This window comes from Ylistrum balloti, unplaced genomic scaffold (assembly GCF_031769215.1).
Source record: "Ylistrum balloti isolate Yb309-2 unplaced genomic scaffold, AGI_CSIRO_Ybal_v1 Utg369770, whole genome shotgun sequence".
Lineage (NCBI taxonomy): Eukaryota > Metazoa > Mollusca > Bivalvia > Pectinida > Pectinidae > Ylistrum > Ylistrum balloti.
In genome coordinates this window covers 89,793-117,573 of record NW_026781964.1, presented here as the reverse complement: position 1 = coordinate 117,573, position 27,781 = coordinate 89,793, and the positions used below count along the sequence as shown (strand labels likewise).

General features: G+C 36.8%; 1 protein-coding gene across 1 annotated transcript in view; it reads right to left on the bottom strand.

Moving 5' to 3' along the window:
• Positions 1-14,421: 14,421 nt before the first annotated feature.
• The window catches only part of LOC132543834 (transcription initiation factor TFIID subunit 5-like), a 40,127-nt gene continuing 26,767 nt past the window's right edge, over positions 14,422-27,781 (bottom strand). Inside the window, exons 13-18 of the mRNA XM_060207346.1 lie at positions 24,200-24,207; positions 23,890-24,003; positions 21,877-21,931; positions 19,634-19,756; positions 18,065-18,161; positions 14,422-15,185 (exon numbers count right to left, since the gene is read on the bottom strand). Coding sequence (XP_060063329.1) covers positions 15,071-15,185; positions 18,065-18,161; positions 19,634-19,756; positions 21,877-21,931; positions 23,890-24,003; positions 24,200-24,207 — 512 coding nt within the window. The 3' untranslated portion in view covers positions 14,422-15,070. The remainder of the gene's footprint in view (positions 15,186-18,064; positions 18,162-19,633; positions 19,757-21,876; positions 21,932-23,889; positions 24,004-24,199; positions 24,208-27,781) is intronic.

Below are 27,781 nucleotides of genomic sequence, written 5' to 3'. Positions count from 1 at the left end.
AACCACTAAAATCTCGAAATATCAAGAGTATGCTTCCTTAACCACTAAAACCTCGAAACATCAAGAGTATTCTTCCTTAACCACTAAAATCTCGAAATATCAAGAGTATGCTTCCTTAACCACTAAAATCTCGAAATATCAAGAGTATTCTTCCTTAACCACTAAAATCTCGAAATATCAAGAGTATTCTTCCTTAACCACTAAAATCTCGAAATATCAAGAGTATTCTTCCTTAACCACTAAAATCTCGAAATATCAAGAGTATTCTTCCTTAACCACTAAAATCTCGAAATATCAAGAGTATTCTTCCTTAACCACTAAAATCTCGAAATATCAAGAGTATTCTTCCTTAACCACTAAAACCTCGAAATATCAAGACTATTCTTCCGTCCTTTTTCCATAATATTTAATCACGGGACATGTGTTATCCAATCAAAAGCATCGTTACATGAACCGATATGAATCCAGTACATACTGAGCCATGATTGGATCAATGATACTTCCTCCATCATAAACTGTTATGACGTCACAGCATCCCTGGGTTGTGTAGTCCGTGAAGGTGATGTGGACAATACTACCAGTGGCCACTTCGATTTTCCAAATACACAATGTGTTGTCCGGATATCCTTCCGGGTAATTAGGACTCTGTATATTTCCCGTTGGAGAGGTGAAGTTGGTCTGTCCGCAATCTGTAAATCATAATTTTCAGTTCAAGGAAATATAATTACTAATTAGTTTGATTTTTCTTTATGCTTATAATTTAGAATCGACGATGAGGAATTACCAGTTGGTTTTTAGTTATTTATTACAATTTATTCTACATATCTTACCTGGTGTTTACAATAATCAATATGAATATGATCTGTTAGTAGGTCACGGTAACCTGTCATACACACCTGAGAAATAGGCCACTACGGTGTTAAGGCTCCACCACACAAGCAAGATCTCTCGTAACATCGCACTGATCTGAGTTAACGTTCCTGTACAATGATAAACATGGCATAGTTACCAGTAGTTCAAGATATAGCACCGAGACCAGGTGCCTTTGTTTGTGTGCTATAAACCTTGTTAACTCCACTGTCATTTTGAGGCGGGGGTTCCTTGCAGTTGTTAGTAACCACCTCACAGAACAAAATAAGGGAGTTTCGTCGCTCGTCATGTACAGCAAGCCTGTTTCTCTTCCTGAGAAGCACCATGGTATGGGCGTCGAACCGCGCACCTCGGGTCTTCAGCTGAAGGTTCGCAGGCAACTCTCTACCGTTTGGAAGTAACCACTTTATAGAACTTTGGAATTCTGAGTACTTTTGGCCAGTTTCGTGGCCCGATTTCTGCGGTAGATGTCTAAGTCTTTAAGAGATGCAGGTTGAAGACGATATTAATTATCGCAAGACCATGTGGAGAGAACGCAGAACTTTCCGATAGACTTAATTACATTAATTTCATATGTGGAAAAATACCAAACTAACCGGGGCGTGGCGTTCTGAATGACTTTGGCGTAAAGCACTGCTGGGACTTACTACTTTTGTGTCACAACTTCATGGTTCTTTGTATGTGTGAACATTTCAATTTTTAATCCACGTGTTATATTTAGGACTTGTATTCAGCTGATCGATTTGTAATTTATGGTCGGCTTCCTAATATGGGCTATCCTTGACCTACAACATTACTAGGACAAACTGGAGACACCGCTACTGCTGAAGTTCTGTAGCAAGTATTTGTATACTGCTGTAATAAAACTTTGGTATGTATTTGTTTCTAAATTAACAATACAAGTAAAAGTGGACCTACCACTAAATACCATAGGTTCATTGTTATCCTCCTCACCTCACACTTGGTCATAGGATTTTATCCATTTATTCATTTTCTATATTCGGTTTAATCAATTTCAGATGTGTTGATCACCCGAGACTACATGACTACATAGAGATCCTAATTAATTCCTTTTTATATGAGCCCCCCACCCCAAACCCACCCCACCTCAACCAGGAATCGGAGGAGACTAGTTTCGCAATGTGTCTGTCCGTCCGTCCATTCGTCCGTCCGTCCTTATATCATTTTGTCTTTTCGTCCGTCCTTATCTTGTCCGGGCTCGATCTTATGCACTCTGTCCCGTCTTACTTCATTAGTGTATACAGGTTGATTTTAATTTCCAGAAAAAAGTTAGTCTAAGTTTAAAAAAACAAAGCTACATTTTCAAGATCAAGGAAAAGTGAACGTCTTTGCTGCTCCTAATAGGGACAATCGAAAAAAAAATGGAAAAAAAACCAACATTTTCCCTATGGTCTCCACATGAGCATTCAGCGCTACCAGGCATATTTACATGATTGATGACGTCATTTTGTGTGTATTATTCTCAACTTCCTGTCACTAAATCCGTGGTAGAATGGGTATTTTTGTGAGTTGAAGAAGAGATCTAGATCAATGTCATTCTACATTGGCAGTGTAGACAGGAGTAGTGGGGGTCGACTGTAAAACACAGTTACAAAGTCCTGATTCTTACCAGATATGGAATTGTTTGAGCAGCTGTTGGAGGTAACAAAGAATTTTATAAAGTTGGGAGCTATATCACTTTTCATCCTATAAAACAATTGTAGTTTCTTTCTTTCCCTTTGAAGTGAAAATGCTAGAAATTGTTACTTCCAATAAATTAGAGTCATCCACACTACATCCGTCCCATAATTGATTAATATATTGAAACACTTGTAAAATAAAATTCTTATATATTATCAACAATGTGTCGCGTCTGAGCATATGTTTTGAATTTCTTTAAGCATTGATCTTTTTGATATGTGATAATAGATATTTTCTATGTGGTCTCCATGTTTGTATTTAGCAATGAATATGACGCTCAAGTGCCTAGGACAATCACTGAAATTTTAAAATACACTTTAAAATTTCAATTCCAGATTACCATTTAATCAATTGAATGTGTCATAAAAAGAACTTTTGGTTTGCTTGGGTTAAAATTGACAAGCCATTTTCTTTTCTTTTTCTTTTTATTATTTTTAATTATTATTATTATTATTATTTTATTTATTTATTGTCCGAGTACTTAAAATCCGCAGTATCGTTCATATCAATCAGGAATAAGAAGGGACCCAGGATAGGACCCTGTGGACTTCAGCTTAAATGAGATCGTAATCAGAAAATTTATCTGAGATAGATACATTTTCTATTTGAAAGACATTATTTTCTAACCAAGTCAACCAGCTTCCTGTCATACAATAATATTTTAACTTAATTAGCAATCCCCAAGCGTTCTAAAGCTTGAGATACATCACAGAACACTAAACAGATAGTTTTATCTTCTCGAGCTTAACAAATAATATGACTAATTTCAGTGAATAATGGCCAAGAATAAATCCTGACTGATATTTTTAAAAAGAAAAAAGAAAGAGAAAACGCTATGAAATATTTCTATAAAAAAATCTCAAATACTTTGCTTTAATTAAGTCATGTAGATATCGGGACGTAATTTGTCAGAGAATGTCTGTTCCCCTATGTAAACAATGACTTAACCGCAGCTATCTCGCGCGTGTATTGCTGTCATCAACTTCTTTCATAGAACAAAGTTAAGTATTTAAGATATTTACTAAAAACTGGGTCGGAAAGAGGAGGAATACATTGCGAATCAATTGCTAACTTTCACAATCTTTTAACTAACTTCCAGTGTTGTTGGGTGGAGAGGACAAAACTTAGCAATTAGATCACTGACATTTTTCACAAGTACTAACGGACATGTTTCTTTATTTAATTACATTGATCTTCCAAATTTATGTCATGTTGATGTAAGGAATGTCTAGTTTCCTATGTACTCTGTAACGAATTCAGACATTACGTCTTATTTCAGAAGTCATCTGGGGTCTATCTGTGGGTCCAATAGTTATTTCATTTGCAGAAAAACAAACATTTGCGAATTCTAAATAAATTCCACAAAACTGATTACATGTTTATCTACAGACTCACACTGTGCTATCGACGGTCGAATGTGGAAATCAGGTCATTGATATGGTTTAAATCAGTATGTTTATAATCCTAATTTAAAGTTTAAATAATTTTATCCAGAGAAATTAATGAAAACATATTCCCTTTATAGAAATTTAAAACAAACACCAACGCGGTATCATAGGAAAATCCATTTTATCAGTAATTTGCAGATGCAAATATTTTGAAAAAATAATTAAAATAGAAAACTTTAAAGAAACTAGTAGTGATAAGCTACTATTATTATTAATTAATTTATCTATCTATTTTTATATCTTTATTTTATATATATATTTATTTATCTATTTATTTTATTTATCATTTATAGACAATTCGTTCTAGATGTGTATACCTTTGAATTTTAATATGTGAACTAGATTTCCTTTGTCGTAATCTAAGTGAACCTTTTTCCATGTTTTGTTTTTGTTTAGCGAAGATGTAAAACATATTATACAACATTAAAAGATTTTTTTTCAACCCAGGCACTTCAGTCATAGGTCAGTCTGCTGGTGGACATCTCGACATTTCCTATTTCGATCAATACCGGGCAAGAATTTTTTTAAAAAATGCGCTTTTGATAAATCTAAACGTTTTATTTCAGGTGTGTAGGAATGTTGATATACAGCGTCAACCAGGCATGTATTGTTTATTATACATCCTTTTCCTACTATATCTCGTCGAGAGATTGTGACAATGCCTTAAAATTGATGAAAACTAACTTAACTCTGATATAACTATTTAAATTTGCAAATTCCATCTTTGATCATAAGAAAATAAACATCTTATTTTAGTTACGCTTTTAGAAGATATCCGCATCAGATATGGCAGTCCTTGACTATATATTTAACGATGTATTTCAGCGCTGCATTTCATACAAAAAGAATTTTCTTCATTATAGTGACAAAGGTTTGCATGAACGAAAGTACTGTACATAGGTAATTTTTCGTGGGTTGCTATTTTTGCTTTTTGCACTTATATTTTTTAATCGATGACATTATTTCAAGTTATTAGCAACAACAAATCTCCTTAGTACAGTAACCTACATAATCTGGAACATTTGTAAAGTGCGAACATATTCTGATTTACTTATCTACTTATCACGTTTAATTATATCGTGAAAAGACAAATAAATTACTCTTATGTTGCGAAACTTCTTCGTTGTCATTTTCTAAGACAAACCTGCTTTGTTCTATTACATTGTTTAAAAACACGGCTCTTATTCTCTCATAGACTTACTGCTAATTGCTACCGGAAGTACGGCTCTGTCTAAAAGGATATCATTTTCGCTTACAACTGCCGGAACATTCGTTTTTTGGAATGATTCGCTTTACATTATTAGAACACTCATCTAATTCATTTAAAGTTAGTGTAAAATAATCATAACCGTCAAGACCAGTTCTCACAGACACTTTTCAAGTCTAGGAGTGTTCTTAGCTCTCAACTGAGTAACCAAGCTTATTTATTTACAGTTTTCTGGAGCAAATGTCTAATTCGTCAGAAGAAAATTGCTATCGTTTTTCACTGACCTATCCCCTATATATGCCAATTAACTTGTAATATTTAATACAGGGTTAGGATGATAGTAATGGTACACTAATATTGGTATTCAGTGTTAAATGTGTTTTTAAAATATCTCGCCGAATGTTTATATTGTGACCAAATGACAAAAAGTGCACTTCCCTGGAAAGTTGGTTTGATTCGACTGACTCCCGACCTTATCTCTCTTTTCAGATCCATTTTCTCTCTCTAGCTTCCTCGAAATCTCTTTTTCGACATAGTAATCAGAAAAATCCTTCCAACCTTTACGAGTTACTTAAGTGTATGTTTTCAAACGTACGTTTCTTATCCTTCTTGGTTCAGTTAACATATGGAACGTAATTGTGGGAATGAACGGACAGAACCTGGACAAGAATAAGGTAAGCAATTGAAAGTAGTGTTGCCTGTACCGGCAAACTTGTTTCAGTGCTAGTGTCAATTTATAAAAGCCCCTCCCCCTCCCTCTCTCTCCCTCACACACACCCGACCACCCACCAACCCACACCCTCTCTCTCTCTCCCATCCACACACCCACCCACACACATACTGTCTGTCTGTCTCTCTCTCTCTGTCTCTCTCTCTCTCTAACCTGTTATTATGTTTATTATGTGACTATTTTCGTTATATACCATTGCATGTCTGTTTTACAAGAGAAGTCCCTTACACTTAGGTAAAACTTATATACTCATAGCTTCAACAAATTTATGTATCATACGATATGTTAAGTAAAACTGAACTGATACATCATCGTCCTTTCGTGAAACTTTTCTCCAAAACTATCCTATCTAACACGGTCCTTATCAGTAACTTTTGAAATTACATTACGAGAAAGTGTGATTTCATTTTAAATAAATGCATTGCACGGCAGCTTTTTCCATTCTATATCCATTTTTTTTAATTACTGACAATTTTTGATGTCATGTTTTAAATCGTATTTCAGTTTGGAGTCGAATTCTACAATAATAGAAGATTTTAAAAAAAATCAGAATAAATAACAACGAATACAATATCAAATGGTGCGACTACACGTGTAACACATAATCTCGAATCAATTCTTCGAAAGTAAAATGTGATTCTATCGAAATTAAACTGATTTAATTGTAAACAGCAGAAAGCATAAAATCAAAATAAAATAGGATGTAGAAATGAATTCATATACTTACATAGAAAGTAATCTCTTCAATGCAAAGTTATTCTTGGGACAGTTGGATTTAACTGGATAGTTTAAAGGTTACTCCGTATGTTTTAGTATCGATATGAATTGATCAGTTTTGTCTCCATAAAAGTAATTACCTATTCGTGTTATAAGCTTTCTGTGCCATTATTAGGGCTTTAAATAAAGTTGTGTACTTAGGCCTTATTAAAATCTATGATTAAACAATTATTTCGATTTCATTAAACGTCATCATTATTCTGAAATGCTAAGCTTCAAGCTGTTGTGTTTGTTTAGGCCGTAGTACGGTGAACACGACCCCAAAACCTTGTATTGTTTACATATAAACAAACACAAAATTTTAAAATCAATATATTATAATTTTATGTATAAATGAGAGCTCCGTAATTAAAACTAGCACTGACGTCCTAATAATTATAAAAACATTAATTATACAATTAAAGTTGTAATGTTGGTTATTGTAATTACGCGTCTTTGTACAATCAATACCATCAAATCGTTTTACAGACTTTGTCTAGATAAAACACAAATAAAAAACAAAACAAATAAATGAAAAAAAAATCAAAATATAACATCGTATGTTAGAGTGAATTCGACATTTGGGAGAGTTGTTTTTTGTAAGTAAATATTGCTGACTGTCCAATAAAAAAAATAAGAACTTTCCCAGGTATTGTAAGGTGTAGAAAATACTGCCGCCCAGAATGAGTTTGACGGGTTTTTACATACAGGGATTTATAATTCATACAGGGACAAAAACGGACAGCCATTCCACCTAACTGTATAAACTTGATGATTTTAATCACCCTCTTGTAAACTTACCATTTTTGTATGGTATCAACGTTGCTTCCCCACCTTATGCTGTTTACGTGTGGTAGTTGCACCTGAAAGATAAACGCAAAACGCATGATTTCGGGGGATGCAGATTAATGAGAATTATGGGAAGGTTTTCCTTGTACGAGAGGAAGTTGGAAATGCTTGATGTTTGTTAAAAGTATCAGGCAGTATTCTTTTTATTTTCTCAGATAGTCTTTCTAATCCTTTTTCGAAATAAAGAGAGTCGTTAGGAGCATATGATGGGAGATCATTGATGATGCAAGCTGCCGTTTCTTGATAACGTAAATCATAGGTGAAAGTTCCTAGTTGGAGACAAACTGATGTTTCTTAGAAAATCTGATCATGAATTGTGTAGTGATATTGTTTATCGTCATTACAGTCAGTTTGTATTTGTCGCAGTTCAATTATTTAGCTGTGGTGAATATAATTTCTACATTTGTATTAGTGTTCACTTTAAACTGTAAATCGTTGCCTTGTTATTCAGTGAATAATGAGTCGAAATGAAGGGTAGGGATATTACACCCGAGAAGTCATTCAATGCCGTAAAACCCTAAGCTTTGCCGAGGGTTCTAACACATTTTGTTAACCCGACGGTGAAATATCCCATTCTTCTTCCCGACATTTGAAAGAGTATTTTTCTCTCATTTGTCATACTAAAATACTGGAAAAAATAGTTCCTGACGTCAACAATGAACGGCAAATGATGCTATATTACACAGAAGTCATATCTTTTATTCTGCAATTAATCGACAAAGTGACAGAAAAGGACTTCTTCGTACTTCAATTTGGCGAATAAAGTTTGCCCTAGAAATTTTCAAACCAAATATAAACAGTCACTGCAGTGTATGTGTGTATACATTATATCGAGCGATGACGTACATCAGAAAGGGCACGTGACATTTCTGCGCGTGCCTGTATTTCATGGGAAGGCGTATGATACAATAACTCGGATGTATTACCCTCGACAGGCCAGTATTACACGGGTCAAATGACATAATATAGATTATTATGACGTCATTTTAGACATTGAAATGATGTCAAAAATTCAATGATTGCATTATGACGTATTAATTGAGACCATAGATAAAGAGAGGACATGCATTCAAGTTAGACATTAAAATGTCTGTTTTCTACCATATTTGCTTGGTTAGTCTTTATCATAGGGAAATTTGGTTATAGGATGAGTAGAATCTAAAATAGCGTCACATATCAAATTATTTAACTCTTGAAAATTCCATATCACGTGAACACTGCTATGATATCACCTTCTGATGGACACGTATACACCGCAGAATATTCAAACAAACTCATTTTTAATTCAACCCTACGTGTCTTTTGTATATTGGCGGAAACGTCTCTGATTATTGTGCGGAAAACTCGCCGCATTTGGGGAAAATCATTTAACAAAAGACAAACCATTTACAGAAAAAATATAAAAGTGGCTCGCGATCTCAGTTTCAGGAATTTAGATATACATGTACATTCTTCTATCTTTTTCAAAGGAAAACATTTCTGTAACTGCCACCCTTCATCCACCCACTTTAGAACCCCAAAGTTTTATTACTTAAAAAAAAAAACAATTCTGTAGGGTATTCCTCAATTTTCGGTCACATAGACCGCTGTAATTATTGCCCTGAGGGGTGAACAAAGTTTTTTTTTAATTTCAGTGTCCTTGATATTATGATAAAAGAATGGTACAAATCAATATAGGAAAGAGAGAGAAGCCCCGTTATATGGATTAACAACCACAAATATCTTTAGTAAATGTCTCCACCTTTACACAGTTCAACATCGCGATCTTAAATTCAAATCCAGTAGTATATTAAACGTTACAGCCAATTGTAGATGAAAAAAGAAAGAAAATCGTCAGTGTGCTTTCATCTTGTGTAGATTCTTTAGAGTGTTTAACAAAGGAAACATTAATGATATATAAGATACAATTGTCAATAGTTTTTATGATAACGTATAGTTATCCAAACACACCATGTACAAACATGGACAACAACAATTCATATCGAACATACGTAAACATAATTAAGCCCTACCTACCGTGGAAAATACCATGGTCGAACTCTTGGTACTTCAACATATCCTATTTACTGAACATCATTTCGATTTAGCGGGCATTTATTTTCCGCACTTACAGTTTAACAATTATAACAACACGAAATTGGCTTAATCAAATAAATAAAACAAACTTTCTTTAGTTTTAAACATATGCTACTGTATCAAATACACTGTAAGATTGGAAACATGTTATAACAAGTTATAGAAGCCTTAACCCGGAAATAACACGTCACAAAATCAGTGATTAGACACGTACAGTGTTAACCATTATCAATTACTGAAACAGCTGTATGATGTAGCATCACTGACGAGTTCTAGAAGGACGAAACAGCTGTATGATGTAGCATCACTGACGAGTCCTAGAAGGACGAAACAGCTGTATGATGTAGCAACACTGACGGGTCCTAGAAGGACGAAACAGCTGTATGATGTAGCATCACTGACGAGTCCTAGAAGGACGAAACAGCTGTATGATGTAGCAACACTGACGGGTCCTAGAAGGACGAAACTCCGGTATGATGTAGCATCACTGACGGGTCCTAGAGGGATGAAACAGCTGTACGATGTAGCATCACTGACGGGTCCTAGAGGGATGAAAAAGCTGTATGATGTAGCATCACTGACGAGTTCTAGAAGGACGAAACATCTGTATGATGTAGCATCACTGACGAGGTCTAGAAGGACGAATCAGCTGTATGATGTAGCATCATTGACGAGTTCTAGAATGCCGAAACTGCTGTATGATGTAACATCACTGACGAATCCTAGAGGGAAGAAACAGCTGTATAATGCAGCATCACTGACGAGTCCTAGAAGGACGAAACAGCTGTATGATGTAGTATCACTGACGAGTTCTAGAAGGTCGGAATAGCTATGTGATGTAGTAGCACGGACGAGTCCAAGAAGAAAAAAAAGCTGTATGATGTAGCATCACGGACGAGTCCTAGAGGGACGAAACAGCTGTATGATGTAACATTACTGACGAGTCCTACAAGGACGAAATAGTTGTATGATGTAGCATTACCGACGAGTTCCAGAAGGACGATGCAGCTGCGTCGTGTAGTTGAATAAGTTCATTCCTAGATGTGGTATCTAATGCTTAATTAGTATTTGAAGGCACTTTTCACTTCTGTGTCTTTTGTACCAATTTCTGTAAGTACTAATTAATCACGTTATCACATTAATTCGATTTTTAACATGCGGTCACTGAACCGTGACGGTGTATAAAGTCACGGTCGACATCAGTTTCCAAATTGATATTGGATACATTATGTCCTGGGAAATAAAACTACACTTTGTATTTTGAACTACGGCCAGTAAATCATTTCAGATATAGACGACACACCTCTATGCCAGTTTATTGTTCGGCATAGTTTGAACTAAAAATGTCATCCGTAACGTTCTGAACAGTAAGGTCAACATTTAAGATAATCTCACCGCTGATCTACATCAGCAAAGTTCCATCAGTCCGAGATCAGACCATCAAAACGATTGACATCTTTGCTGTTCATCATTGCAGAAAATGTATTGTTAAATACACATTATATATTTCTATAACATTGTAATAACAAATATAGATATTGTGAAAGATATCTGGATTTGTCATTTTGTGTGTTTGTAGGAACCCACAACCATTTAGCTGCATATGCTTTCGTTTTCATTATTAACACCAACAACTAATCGAAATAATGACACAAACAGCCTTTCTTTGAATTTCATTTAAGTACGTGGTTTCATTGTTATAAATTTGAATCATTTGAGAACAGGACATTCGTCGGATGATGGCGGGTATTTTTGAAGCAGAAGACGCTTACCCTTCCAGAACACATGTTTTCATTTTTCAGCAGTCTCCGTATGAACCTTCATGTTTTACACACGTTTTCATTTTTCAGCAGTCTCCGTATGAACCTCCATGTTTTACACACGTTTTCATTTTTCAGCAGTCTCCGTATGAACCTTCATGTTTTACACATGTTTTCATTTTTCAGCAGTCTCCGTATGAACCTTCATGTTTTACACACGTTTTCATTTTCAGCAGTCTCCGTATGAACCTTCATGTTTTACACACGTTTTCATTTTCAGCAGTCTCCGTATGAACCTTCATGTTTTACACGTTTTCATTTTTCAGCAGTCTCCGTATGAACCTTCATGTTTTACACACGTTTTCATTTTTCAGCAGTCTCCGTATGAACCTCATGTTTTACACATGTTTTCATTTTCAGCAGTCTCCGTATGAACCTTCATGTTTTACACATGTTTTCATTTTTCAGCAGTCTCCGTATGAACCTTCATGTTTTACACATGTTTTCATTTTTCAGCAGTCTCCGTATGAACCTTCATGTTTTACACATGTTTTCATTTTTCAGCAGTCTCCGTATGAACCTTCATGTTTTACACACGTTTTCATTTTTCAGCAGTCTCCGTATGAACCTTCATGTTTTACACATGTTTTCGACTTTTACTCTGAATTGAGATTTTGTGAACATGCCGTTGTTTTATTGCTGTTCGAGGTTAAATGTGGTCAATGGAAGGAAAGTCGATACATGTCCATTTCTTACTATCAATATACAGCAACATTGACCTTTCATACACCAAGCAATACTTCCTTCAAGGAGGCTTGGCATAAAGTATGAGTGTCATAGGTCTATAAGAATTTGAGATATTTGTACAGAAACCAAAAACGCGGGCAGACGCACGAGAAGACAACCAAACAGACGTACAAGCGTTATGGAAAACTATTGAGTTTCATTCGTTTCTGCTATCAATGCTAAAACCGATGCCAAATACATTCATATTTGCAGCCTTTATAGTAATTATCATTGTTTTAATCATCTCAATAGTTACAAGTGGACTTCGTCGCTGCCGATTCAAATATTGTGTAGGAAACAATTATTTCATCTCTGTTATTTGTGAGAGTAGAGGTCATATGGCATGTAATAGTGTGTTTGTCTCTCCTGTTTCTTTGTGACATGTAATGTGTGTTTGTCTCTGCTGTTTCTTTGTGACATGTAATGTGTGTTTGTCTCTGCTGTTTCTTTGTGACATGTAATGTGTGTTTGTCTCTGCTGTTTCTTTGTGACATGTAATGTGTTTGTCTCTGCTGATTCTTTGTGACATGTAATGTGTGTTTGTCTCTGCTGTTTCTTTGGGACATGTAATGTGTGTTTGTCTCTCCTGTATCTTTGTGACATGTAATGTGTGTTTGTCTCTGCTGTTTCTTTGTGACATGTAATGTGTGTTTGTCTCTGCTGTTTCTTTGTGACATGTAATGTGTGTTTGTCTCTCCTGTATCTTTGTGACATGTAATGTGTGTTTGTCTCTGCTGTTTCTTTGGGACATGTAATGTGTGTTTGTCTCTCCTGTATCTTTGTGACATGTAATGTGTGTTTGTCTATCCTGTATCTTTGTGACATGTAATGTGTGTTTGTCTCTCCTGTATCTTTGTGACATGTAATGTGTGTTTGTCTCTGCTGTTTCTTTGTGACATGTAATGTGTGTTTGTCTCTGCTGTTTCTTTGTGACATGTAATGTGTGTTTGTCTCTCCTGTTTCTTTGTGACAGGACCATGTGATGTATGACAGGAGTATCATGGACCATGTGATGTATGACAGGAGTATCATGGACCATGTGATGTATGACAGGAGTATCATGGACCATGTGATGTATGACAGGAGTATCATGGACCATGTGATGTATGACAGGAGTATCATGGACCATGTGATGTATGACAGGAGTATCATGGACCATGTGATGTATGACAGGAGTATCATGGACCATGTGATGTATGACAGGAGTATCATGGACCATGTGATGTATGACAGGAGTATCATGGACCATGTGATGTATGACGATGGACCATGTGATGTATGACGATGGACCATGTGATGTATGACACAAGTATCATGGACCATGTGAAGTATGACAATGGACCATGCAATGTATGACACAAGTATCATGGGCCATGTGAAGTATGACAATGGACCATGCAATGTATGACACAAGTATCATGGGCCATGTGAAGTATGACAATGGACCATGCAATGTATGACACAAGTATCATGGACCATGTGAAGTATGACAATGGACCATGCAATGTATGACACAAGTATCATGGACCATATGATGTATGACGATGGACCATGTGATGTATGACGATGGACCATGTGATGTATGAGGGGAGTACCATGGACCATGTGATGTATGATGTCAGAAGCATTTTTAAAAACATTGGTGAAGCTGAAAATGTATAATGAATAGCAAATCAACTTTGATCTAAGATTTTATAATTTCAATTATTCGATTATCTCATATTTTGTGTCAATCAAGCTTTACTTTCCTTATAAATCTTTTTAAAACCAAAGCTTCAAATGCCCAAGTGAGATCCTAAATGTTTGTCGTGGTTGTCATATTGATGAGGGTTGCATAAGTCAAAACAACTTTTTTGAAAGTTTTTATTTGATTTTGTATTTTACATGTAATCAGGCAGAAAACAATGTGTGATTTGTGGTCCAGCTTCCATTGCCTATTGTTATAATCATGACAATAACAATGAGTGATTTGTGGTCCAGCTTCCATTGCCTATTGTTATAATCATGACAATAACAATGAGTGATTTGTGGTCCAGCTTCCATTGCCTATTGTTATAATCATGACAATAACAATGAGTGATTTGTGGTCCAGCTTCCATTGCCTATTGTTATAATCATGACAATAACAATGAGTGATTTGTGGTCCAGCTTCCATTGCCTATTGTTATAATCATGACAATAACAATGAGTGATTTGTGGTCCAGCTTCCATTGCCTATTGTTATAATCATGACAATAACAATGAGTGATTTGTGGTCCAGCTTCCATTGCCTATTGTTATAATCATGACAATAACAATGAGTGATTTGTGGTCCAGCTTCCATTGCCTATTGTTATAATCATGACAATAACAATGTGTGATTTGTGGTCCAGCTTCCATTGCCTATTGTTATAATCATGACAATAACAATGTGTGATTTGTGGTCCAGCTTCCATTGCCTATTGTTATAATCATGACAATAACAATGAGTGATAAAAAGGTCAGCTCTTGTGACACTTTGACTGATCATCAGTTTTAAATACCGGTACAGATTCTGAGCAGAAGTATAATGCTTTACAAATGGTGATTATTCCTATGTGTGTGACACTCAATATCATCAGGTAGGGAGCAGACCTCCGATCAGATCTCATTGTCTCTTTGTAATGCCCGAAAGAGTGAGTCGAATCCATCCTCTACTTCAAGATAAAATCTCAGTTAAGAATCTGAACTCGTCCCCGATCAGAAAATCCCTTTGTCAAAAGATAATCCTTTCCTCTACAAGGATGTGGTCTCATGATGACCTTGACCTCCCAAATATTGCGAGTGCCTCTTGACCTTGAACTTTAGAGTGGTTCATATTTGACTTGATCGTGACCTCTATATCTCAACCTTGAAGTTCTGAGACCATTCAAGTCTGTAGCGGGCCACTGGCTAGTAACAAGTTCCTTCGGGTAAAGTGGACAGCTAGAACTGGAGTGGACTTAGTAGGAAATGTTCCAAAAAGTAGATTGGGGTTCTCATTCCTGGGAAAAATAAAAGAACAAAGTTTTTGGTTTCATTAACGTACAGGTTAAACAGATATTATACATCGTTCTATTAATTAGAGATTTTAAAAAATATATCAACAACTCTTAGAATTAACATGAGTCTCTGGATAGTCAAGATTAATATCATTGTGGTATTAATTTCTCGTAATTTGTCAAATCCATGAACCTCGGTGTTCTGGGGCAGGAACTGACCCATGGTCTAATTCCGGTAGCATGACTTTCATTGTCTCTTCATGTCCAGCGAGGGGATATATCGTTTTATAGGGTGGGGATTGTGACTGTTTCCATTACAGGGTACTATTTACTGATCTATTTATCCTGAGCATTCAGATATACATTTTTGTAAATAGTTATAGTGTAGATGTAAAAAGATTAAATGTTAACCCTGTAACATGACTATTCTTGAATTTGACCTCTAGCCTTCATCCAATTTTCGACCCAGAGGCTAACTGTCAATCTATGCTAATAATTCTTATAAAGTTATATCCAGCGGGAAATAAGCAATGTTATGCTCAAAAGTGCTAATTTTCTATAAAAATTACAGTAAAGTAAAAAATGTACTCCTCCCCAGGAATAAATGTGCGACTCATTTTGGTAATCAAAGCACCTAAGATGCTTCCATTCATGAGAAGAAGAGTTTTGAAATTTAAATCAATTTGACCCCTTTTGGCCCCACCCATCAGTCCCTGGAGGTCAGTCAGGATCAATATTGGCATTTTTGAAATTTAAATCAGTTTGACCCCTTTTGGCCCCACCCATCAGTCCCTGGAGGTCAGTCAGGATCAATATTGGCATTTTTGAAATTTAAATCAGTTTGACCCCTTTTGGCCCCACCCATCAGTCTCTGGAGGTCAGCCAGGATCAATATGGGCATAACATTACGCTGTCATCTTCACTCAAAATTCTAACCAAGTTTGAAATATTTCCAATGAAATTAAACAAATTATGCTCAAAAATCTAGTTTTCCTATATAAACTATAGTAATAATAATAATAATGGGAGACCTTGGAGCCATAAAATTGACTATTTTGATAAAACGCCTTAAATTGCTTCCGTCCATGCAGAGCATTTGATTTTATGGTATCAGGGTGTTGAAAAGAAAATTATTCCATTTGAAATCAATTTGACCCCTTTTGGCCTTGCCCATCAGCTCTTGGGTCAGTAATAGACCAAAATGTGCATACCATCAGGCAGTCGCTCTTCACTTATAATTCTAACCAAGTTTGAAATATTTCCAATGGAAATCAAATTATGTTTAAAAATCTAGTTTTCCTATATAACCTTTAGTGAACTTTACAACCTCCCAATGGGGAAATGTGAGACCATTTGGTCATGAAATTAACATGTTTGGTAAAGCACCTTACGATGCTTCCATTCATGAAGAGTATTTAATTCTACCATGTCTGGGTCTAGAGAAGAAGATTTTTGTAATCCGAATCAATTTGACCCCCGCCCCTGGAGGGTGGGGACTGTATAATTCACAATTTTGTTTCATCTCCCGTCAGGAAAGGTTACTGCAAAAATTTCACAAAATCACCAAATGAAGGTAATTAGAATAGGTCACCATGAGGCTTTTGTGACCTAATAATAAAGGGCAATAACTCCTAACTTGTGTAAAAGAGAGTGATGGTTCCTGTGCACTTCTCCTTATTATATCTATCTACCTGAAGTTCATGTTGACAACTCTTTTAGTTTTTGTGTTATGCTGCGGAAAAAAATATGAGGGATGGACGAACGGACAAACAAAGCAATGACTATATGCTTTGGGGAGTATCATAAATGTACAACATATCCCTTAAGGTGCTTTATGAGAAGATTTTTAGTGACATAACTATCCAGTTTTCGACCCTGTCTACCGGTCACCAAAGGAATGGATTTAGTTCTTCAACAAATTTGACTACCTTCTGCCAAGACCTTGCCAGCTAAGTTTTGTGAAAATCTGTTCCATAGTTCTTGAGAATAAGTCATTTATGGGTTCCAAGGGGTAAAAGTTTACCGATGTGTTGAACAACAAGTCAGTCATTTTTTTAATTTTCTCTAAATAATAAGTTTGATGCACAAAATTTGACAAGACTTCAATAGGAACATATCTGTAGCATGTCATAAAGCAAAATATACCAAATACTGTGGATAATGTCAATATGTAGATATATATGTAGCAGTTGTACATCTAACAAAATCACAGTAAAGGATACTGAGGTCAGCCTCTGTATCTACTTCCTGTGACTTACTTACACAGTAAAGGAGCTTGGGATACTGAGGTCAGCCTCTGTATCTACTTCCTGTGACCTACTTACACAGTAAAGGGGCTTGGGATACTGATGTCAGTCTCCATATCTACTTCCTGTGACCTACTTACACAGTAAAGGAGCTTGGGATACTGAGGTCAGCCTCTGTATCTACTTCCTGTGACCTACTTACACAGTAAAGGAGCTTGGGATACTGAGGTCAGCCTCTGTATCTACTTCCTGTGACCTACTTACACAGTAAAGGAGCTTAGGATACTGTGGTCAGCCTCTATATCTACTTCCTGTGACCTACTTACACAGTAAAGGGGCTTGGGATACTGATGTCAGTCTCTATATCTACTTCCTGTGACCTACTTACACAGTAAAGGAGCTTGGGATACTGTGGTCAGCCTCTATATCTACTTCCTGTGACCTACTTACACAGTAAAGGAGCTTGGGATACTGATGTCAGTCTCCATATCTACTTCCTGTGACCTACTTACACAATAAAGGAGCTTGGGATACTGATGTCAGTCTCCATATCTACTTCCTGTGGCATTCTTACACAGTAAAGGAGCTTGGGATACTGAGGTCAGCCTCTGTATCTACTTCTTGTGACCTACTTACACAGTAAAGGAGCTTGGGATACTGAGGTCGGCCTCTATATCGACTTCCTGTAATACTCTGTGGATATCCCACAGCTTGACGTGATTATCCAAACCACCTATAAGACAAAAACAACAATTACAGATGCAATACCTTATCAAGTCAAATCTACTGTTCGAATAATTCAATAACACAATAGTCCTTGTTTAAATCTATATTCAGATTCCTTAAACTGTTTGGTAGTCAATGAATCACATTTCTCAATACCCCACATTCATAAATATGCAGGATACACACCCCCTCAATACCCTGTATTGCTCAATACCCTGTACGACTCAATACCCCACATCTTTTTAATACCATGTATATCTCAATGCCCTGTCCCATCACTAGTAAATACCTGATGTCAATGTTGCCCCCCTCACTACGAAATACCTGATGTCAATGTTGCCCCCTCACTACTAAATACCTGATGTCAATGTTGCCCCCTCACTACTAAATACCTGATGTCAATGTTGCCCCCTCACTACTAAATACCTGATGTCAATGTTGCCCCCTCACTACTAAATACCTGATGTCAATGTTGCACCCTCACTACTAAATACCTGATGTCAATGTTGCCCCCCTCACTACTAAATACCTGATGTCAATGTTGCCCCTCACTACTAAATACCTGATGTCAATGTTGCCCCCCTCACTACTAAATACCTGATGTCAATGTTGCCCCCTCACTACTAAATACCTGATGTCAATGTTGCCCCCTCACTACTAAATACCTGATGTCAATGTTGCCCCCTCACTACTAAATACCTGATGTCAATGTTGCCCCCCTCACTACTAAATACCTGATGTCAATGTTGCCCCTCACTACTAAATACCTGATGTCAATGTTGCCCCCCTCACTACTAAATACCTGATGTTAATGTTGCCCCCTCACTTCTAAATACCTGATGTCAATGTTGCCCCCCTCACTACTAAATACCTGATGTCAATGTTGCCCCCCTCACTACTAAATACCTGATGTCAATGTTGTCCCTCACTACTAAATACCTGATGTCAATGTTGCCCCCTCACTACGAAATACCTGATGTCAATGTTGCCCCCTCACTACTAAATACCTGATGTCAATGTTGCCCCCTCACTACTAAATACCTGATGTTAATGTTGCCCCCTCACTATGAAATACCTGATGTCAATGTTGCCCCCTCACTACTAAATACCTGATGTCAATGTTGCCCCCTCACTACTAAATAGCTGATGTCAATGTTGCCCCCTCACTACTAAATAGCTGATGTCAATGTGCCCCCTCACTACTAAATACCTGATGTCAATGTTGCCCCCTCACTACTAAATACCTGATGTCAATGTTGTCCCTCACTACTAAATACCTGATGTCAATGTTGCCCCTCACTACTAAATACCTGATGTCAATGTTGCCCCCCTCACTACTAAATACCTGATGTCAATGTTGCCCCCTCACTACTAAATACCTGATATCAATGTTGCCCCTCACTACTAAATACTTGATGTCAATGTTGCCCCCTCACTACTAAATAGCTAATGCCAACTTTGCCTGTCACAAGTAAATACCTGATGCCAGTGCTGCCCCGTCACGACTAAATGCCAGACTGTATACAGTGTCTGTGTGTCCTTTCATGTTGGCTAATAAACTTCCACTTGAAATGTCCCACAATAGTACACAGCGATCCACACCTGTAAACAAAATAATTATTATGAGCAGCCTTAAAAGGCTTTTATAGGCAAGTGTTTTTTATAGACAGGAGGCCCTTTTAGAAGGTAGCCTTTAAAAATCGGTGGTCTTAATTGATATGGTCTTTATAGGCAGGTGGCTGTTATAGACAGGTAGCCTTAACATATGGATGGTTGTTATTGGTAGGGGCTGTTATAGATAGATAGCCTTTAAAGATAAGTGGTCTTTATAGATAGATGGTCTTTGTACGCAAGTGGCTGTTATAGGCAGGTGGTTGTTCTAGACAGGAAGTCTTTTGTATACAGAGGTAGCTTTAATATATAGATGGTCTTTATTGGCAGGTGGCTGTTATGGACAGGCAGCCTTCATAGGTTGTTTTTCTAGGCAGGTGGCTATTACAGATAGGTTGCCTTTATAGATAGATGGTCTTTATAGACAGGTGGCTGTTATGACAGGCAGCCTTCGCAGACAGGTTGTTTTTATAGGCAGGTGGCTATTACAGATAGGTTGCCTTTATAGATAGATGGTCTTTATAGACAGGTGACTGTTATAAACAGGAAGCCTTCATAGACAGGTTGTTTTTATAGGCAGGTGGCTATTACAGATAGGTTGCCTTTATAGATAGATGGTCTTTATAGACAGGTGACTGTTATAAACAGGAAGCCTTCATAGACAGGTTGTTTTTATAGGCAGGTGGCCGTTACAGATAGATGGCCTTTATAGGCAGGAAGCCATTGTGGTTTTTACCAAGAAGTATATCATACAAAGTTTGACAAAATCAAACTGGGCCTCTACTCCAGTTTCTGTATTTTAAATAATTCAACATTGTTAATCATATTATGGTTTCACCTCACTAATCTGACAACTGACCAATCACAAAAACTCACACAGTTACCTGGTGTGTCTACATCACCTCACTAATCTGACAACTGACCAATCACAAAAACTCACACAGTTACCTGGCGTGTCTACATCACCTCACTAATCTGACAACTGACCAATCACAAAAACTCACACAGTTACCTGGTGTGTCTACATCACCTCACTAATCTGACAACTGACCAATCACAAAAACTCACACAGTTACCTGGTGTATATATATCACCTCACTAATCTGACAACTGACCAATCACAAAAACTCACACAGTTACCTGGTGTATATATATCACCTCTCTAATCACAAAAACTGACACACTTACCTGATATATATCAATCACAAAAACTCACACAGTTACCTGGTGTGTATATATCACCTCACTAATCTGACAACTGACCAATCACAAAAACTCACACAGTTACCTGGTGTGTCTACATCACCTCACTAATCTGACAACTGACCAATCACAAAAACTCACACAGTTACCTGGTGTGTCTACATCACCTCACTAATCTGACAGCTGACCAATCACAAAAACTCACACAGTTACCTGGTGTATATATATCACCTCTCTAATCTGACAACTGACCAATCACAAAAACTCACACAGTTACCTGGTGTGTCTACATCACCTCACTAATCTGACAACTGACCAATCACAAAAACTCACACAGTTACCTGGTGTATCTATATCACCTCTCTAATCTGACAACTGACCAATCACAAAAACTCACACAGTTACCTGGTGTATATATATCACCTCTCTAATCTGACAACTGACCAATCACAAAAACTCACACAGTTACCTGGTGTGTATATATCACCTCACTAATCTGACAACTGACCAATCACAAAAACTCACACAGTTACCTGGTGTGTCTACATCACCTCACTAATCTGACAACTGACCAATCACAAAAACTCACACAGTTACCTGGCGTGTCTACATCACCTCACTAATCTGACAACTGACCAATCACAAAAACTCACACAGTTACCTGGTGTATATATATCACCTCTCTAATCTGACAACCATGTACACCAGAAGTAAAATCAGCTGGTGTTGTTATGGTTACTGACTAATGATACAATTACTGTGTTATATGATACAAAACATAGAGTTGTCAGGGAAATCTGTCGACAAGGTCATACTCATCATTCAGACTACTCCCTCACTAACACCACTTTTGTCCAGTCCCCATGGTGTCTTTTTAATCAGGTTTCACTGTAACAATAAGATTTTACCTGAGGAGACGAGGAATCTCCCGTCCGGTGAGAAACACAATACTTGTACAGCTCCCTGTTGAAGAGAAACAAAAACTGACAAAATGTCTGTAAAAGTCATATAAAAACAAATTCATGGAAATGACATTAGTAAAACCCACTCTGACTGTAATATCATTGATTTTCGAAGTTGATTTATTTTTTTACTTTAAATGCACTCTTTAACCATGAATTCATAATTATGCTCATAAACTCATAAATTAGTTAAAGATGATTAATTAATCTATTTTTATCCCCAAAATAATGTCCCCCCCAAAAAGACAATTCTACAGGAAAATGGGAATTACAAATCATTATGCAAATTACATATAATACATACAAAAAATGCATCGTTTCAACCAAACTAATTTGACTTCTTATGCAAAATAGCATATTAAGATATTTTCATGTCATCTTGTGAAAAAGAATTGGAAATTTTGTAATATGATCTTTGGAATGTTGAAAGTCTATCAAATAAAGACAGCTGAAGAATAATCAGAAAGTTTATGAAGATCACAAAGAACTATAATTAATAAATTTTCTGTACAATCAGAAATTTTGGTGAGACTAAAATCTTGTGGTTTTCCATGAAATCTTTTTTTGTTGACATAAGCACTCATGACAATCTACCAGTGCTTCCACTATTTGAATTTGAAACTCTATATAATTTCCATGGAAATAAAAATTCCTGGATTAAGAGAAAACAACCAAAACAATAACAATAAAACCTTCACAATAATTAACATGTTGGCAGTAATTAAATATCATATATGTCATACTTGTAATATGCTTATTATTACATAATGTCATACTTGTAATACACTAATTATCACATGTCATTCTTGTAATATGCTAATTATCACATAATGTCGTACTTGTAATACACTAATTATCACATGTCATTCTTGTAATATGCTAATTATCACATAATGTCGTACTTGTAATACACTAATTATCACATGTCATTCTTGTAATATGCTAATTATCACATAATGTCGTACTTGTAATACACTAATTATCACATGTCATTCTTGTAATATGCTAATTATCACATGTCATACTTGTAATACACTAATTATCACATGTCATTCTTGTAATATGCTAATTATCACATAATGTCGTACTTGTAATACACTAATTATCACATGTCATTCTTGTAATATGCTAATTATCACATAATGTCGTACTTGTAATACACTAATTATCACATGTCATTCTTGTAATATGCTAATTATCACATAATGTCGTACTTGTAATACACTAATTATCACATGTCATTCTTGTAATATGCTAATTATCACATAATGTCGTACTTGTAATACACTAATTATCACATGTCATACTTGTAATACACTAATTATCACATGTCATACTTGTAATACACTAATTATCACATGTCATACTTGTAATACACTAATTATCACATGTCATACTTGTAATACACTAATTATTACATGTCATACTTGTAATACATTAATTATCACGTCATACTTGTGATACACTGATTATCACATGTCTTACTTGTAATACACTAATTATCATGTCATACTTGTCATACAATGATTATGACAGATGACATACTTTTGACACAGCAATTGATTCACGGATGAAGTTTGAATTAAAGACTAGCTGATATATAACATGTTAGCACTCTAAATAGGATTTTGAAAAGTTTTAATGTAAATTTTCCAGACTAGCAAATTTTTGTCCAGACGAGTTCTTTTATTTAAGTCGTTAGTCTGATGGAGCAGTACTTTTGAAAGTTTTTGTCAGGCCCAATAATGTCCAGTTATAACCAATAAGGACACATTTCCTGTTTATCTCCAGTATGTCCAGTGGTAATTTTGCAATCAATCAATCTACTATAATGCTCAGTGAGAATTCAGATACAGTTGTTGGTCAACTACTTTATGTCAAGTAAGAATTCAGATATAGTTGCCGGTCAACTTACCTTATGTCCAGTAAGAATTCGGACACAGTTGCCAGTCAACTTACCTTATGTCCAGTGAGAATTCGGACACAGTTGCCGGTCAAGTTGTCCCACATTCTGACTACTCGATCACTTGACCCTGTTGCTATGTAATTACTGTTTGGGTGGAATAAAGCACACTGTAAAGAAAAAGGACAACAAAGATTTAAACATCTGAAGAAAAAAAACGTATCATAAAAATTACTTTAACACTCAGTGAAAGTGCTGATTTTCTTTCCTTTCTTCTTTTTCTTTTCTTTTTTGTAATTACAAATGAAAAAAAATCATCTGCATACAAGGAAATTAAGAAACATCACATCTGACATAGTTACTGACACATAGGTCTGAAAAACGAACAAAATAAAGACTTTTATAGAGATGACTATCAATAGCCAAATTTGGAAATTTTAAATACATTTTTCATCAAATCAGTGAAATTTGTGTAAAATGTACAATTAACTGAAAAATTTCAAACTTTCATATCAAGAGATTGCCACTGGTCTGAAAGATGACATGTAGGTCTGAAAGATGACATGTAGGTCTGAAAGATGACATGAAGGCCAGAAGGATGACATGATGGTCTGAAAGATGACATGAAGGTCTGAAAGATGACATGAAGGTCTGAAAGATGACATGAAGGTCTGAAAGATGACATGTAGGTCTGAAAGATGACATGTAGGTCTGAAAGATGACATGAAGGTCTGAAAGATGACATGAAGGCCAGAAGGATGACATGATGGTCTGAAAGATGACATGAAGGTCTGAAAGATGACATGAAGGTCTGAAAGATGACATGAAGGCCAGAAGGATGACATGAAGGTCTGAAAGATGACATGAAGGCCAGAAGGATGACATGAAGGTCTGAAAGATGACATGAAGGCCAGAAGGATGACATGAAGGCCAGAAGGATAACACGAAGGTCTTAAAGATGACATGAAGGTCTGAAAGATGACATGAAGGTCTGAAAGATGACATGAAGGTCTGAAAGATGACATGAAGGCCAGAAGGATGACATGAAGGTCTGAAAGATGACATGAAGGCCAGAAGGATGACATGAAGGTCTGAAAGATGACATGAAGGCCAGAAGGATGACATGAAGGTCTGAAAGATGACATGAAGGCCAGAAGGATGACATGAAGGTCTGAAAAATGACATGAAGGCCAGAAGGATGACATGAAGGTCTGAAAGATGACATGAAGGCCAGAAGGATGACATGAAGGTCTGAAAGACGACATGAAGGTCTGAAAGATGACATGAAGGTCTGAAAGATGACATGAAGGTCTGAAAGATGACATGAAGGCCAGAAGGATGACATGAAGGTCTGAAAGATGACATGAAGGTCTGAAAGATGACATGAAGGCCAGAAGGATGACATGAAGGCCAGAAGGATGACACGAAGGTCTTAAAGATGACATGAAGGTCTGAAAGATGACATGAAGGTCTGAAAGATGACATGAAGGCCAGAAGGATGACATGAAGGTCTGAAAGATGACATGAAGGCCAGAAGGATGACATGAAGGTCTGAAAGATGACATGAAGGCCAGAAGGATGACATGAAGGTCTGAAAGATGACATGAAGGTCTGAAAGATGACATGAAGGACAGAAGGATGACATGAAGGTCTGAAAGATGACATGAAGGTCTGAAAGATGACATGAAGGCCAGAAGGATGACATGAAGGCCTTAAAGATGACATGAAGGCCAGAAGGATGACATGAAGGTCTGAAAGATGACATGAAGGTCTGAAAGATGACATGAAGGCCAGAAGGATGACATGAAGGCCAGAAGGATGACACAAAGGTCTTAAAGATGACATGAAGGTCTGAAAGATGACATGAAGGCCAGAAGGATGACATGAAGGCAAGAAGGATGACACAAAGGTCTTAAAGATGACATGAAGGTCTGAAAGATGACATGAAGGTGACATGAAGGCCAGAAGGATGACATGAAGGGTCTGAAAGATGACATGAAGGCCAGAAGGATGACATGAAGGTCTGAAAGATGACATGAAGGCCAGAAGGATGACATGAAGGTCTGAAAGATGACATGAAGGCCAGAAGGATGACATGAAGGTCTTAAAGATGACATGAAGGTCTGAAAGATGACATGAAGGTCTGAAAGATGACATGAAGGTCTGAAAGATGACATGAAGGCCAGAAGGATGACATGAAGGTCTGAAAGATGACATGAAGGCCAGAAGGATGACATGAAGGTCTGAAAGATGACATGAAGGCCAGAAGGATGACACGAAGGTCTGAAAGATGACATGAAGGCCAGAAGGATGACATGATGGTCTGAAAGATGACATGAAGGTCTGAAAGATGACATGAAGGCCAGAAGGATGACATGAAGGCCAGAAGGATGACACGAAGGTCTTAAAGATGACATGAAGGTCTGAAAGATGACATGAAGGTCTGAAAGATGACATGAAGGCCAGAAGGATGACATGAAGGCCAGAAGGATGACATGAAGGTCTTAAAGATGACATGAAGGTCTGAAAGATGACATGAAAGTCAGAAAGATGACATGAAGGCCAGAAGGATGACATGAAGGTCTGAAAGATGACATGAAGGCCAGAAGGATGACATGAAGGTCTGAAAGATGACATGAAGGCCAGAAGGATGACATGAAGGTCTGAAAGATGACATGAAGGCCAGAAGGATGACATGAAGGTCTGAAAGATGACATGAAGGCCAGAAGGATGACATGAAGGTCTGAAAGATGACATGAAGGCCAGAAGGATGACATGAAGGTCTGAAAGATGACATGAAGGTCTGAAAGATGACATGAAGGTCTGAAAGATGACATGAAGGCCAGAAGGATGACATGAAGGTCTGAGAGATGACATGTAGGTCTATAAAATGACATGAAGGCCAGAAGGATGACACAAAGGTCTTCAAGATGCCATGAAGGTCTGAAAGATGACATGAAGGCCAGAAGGATGACACAAAGGTCTTCAAGATGCCATGAAGGTCTGAAAGATGACATGAAGGTCAGAAAGATGCCATGAAGGTCTGAAAGATGACATGAAGGCCAGAAGGTTGACACGAAGGTCTTAAAGATGACATGAAGCTCAGAAGGATGACATGAAGGCCAGAAGGATGACATGAAGGTCTGAAAGATGACATGAAGGTCAGAAAGATGACATGAAAGTCAGAAAGATGACATGAAAGTCACAAGGATGACATGAAGGTCTGAAAGATGACATGAAGGTCAGAAGGATAAAATGAAGGTCAGAAGGATGACATGAAGGTCTGAAAGATGACATGAAGGTCTGAAAGGTAAAATGTAGGCCTGAAAGATGACATGTAGGTCTATAAAATGACATGAAGGCCAGAAGGATGACACAAAGCTCTTAAAGATGCCATGAAGGTCTGAAAGATGACATGTAGGTCTGAAAGGTAAAATGTAGGCCTGAAAGATGACATGTAGGTCTATAAAATGACATGAAGGCCAGAAAGAGTACATGAAGGTCTCGAAGATGACAGAAAGGTCAGAAGGATGACATGAAGGCCAGAAGGGTGACATGATGGTCTGAAAGATGACATGTAGGTCTGAAAGATGACATGTAGATCTTACAAAGGCCTTTAACACTTAATTACAAACTTTTCCAATTTTTTTCACATAACAACGATAAAAGTGACATTTTATAAAAGGTAAGGTAGATATAATCACTGTACATAAATCTGATGTCCCACACTGGGGAGATGTGTCCCTTGTAACATAGATATAATCACTACCTAAATCTGATGTCCCACACTGGGGAGATGTGTCCCTTGTAACATAGATATAATCACTACCTAAATCTGATGTCCCACACTGGGGAGATGTGTCCCTTGTAACATAGATATAATCACTGTACCTAAATCTGATGTCCCACACTGGGGAGATGTGTCCCTTGTAACATAGATATAATCAC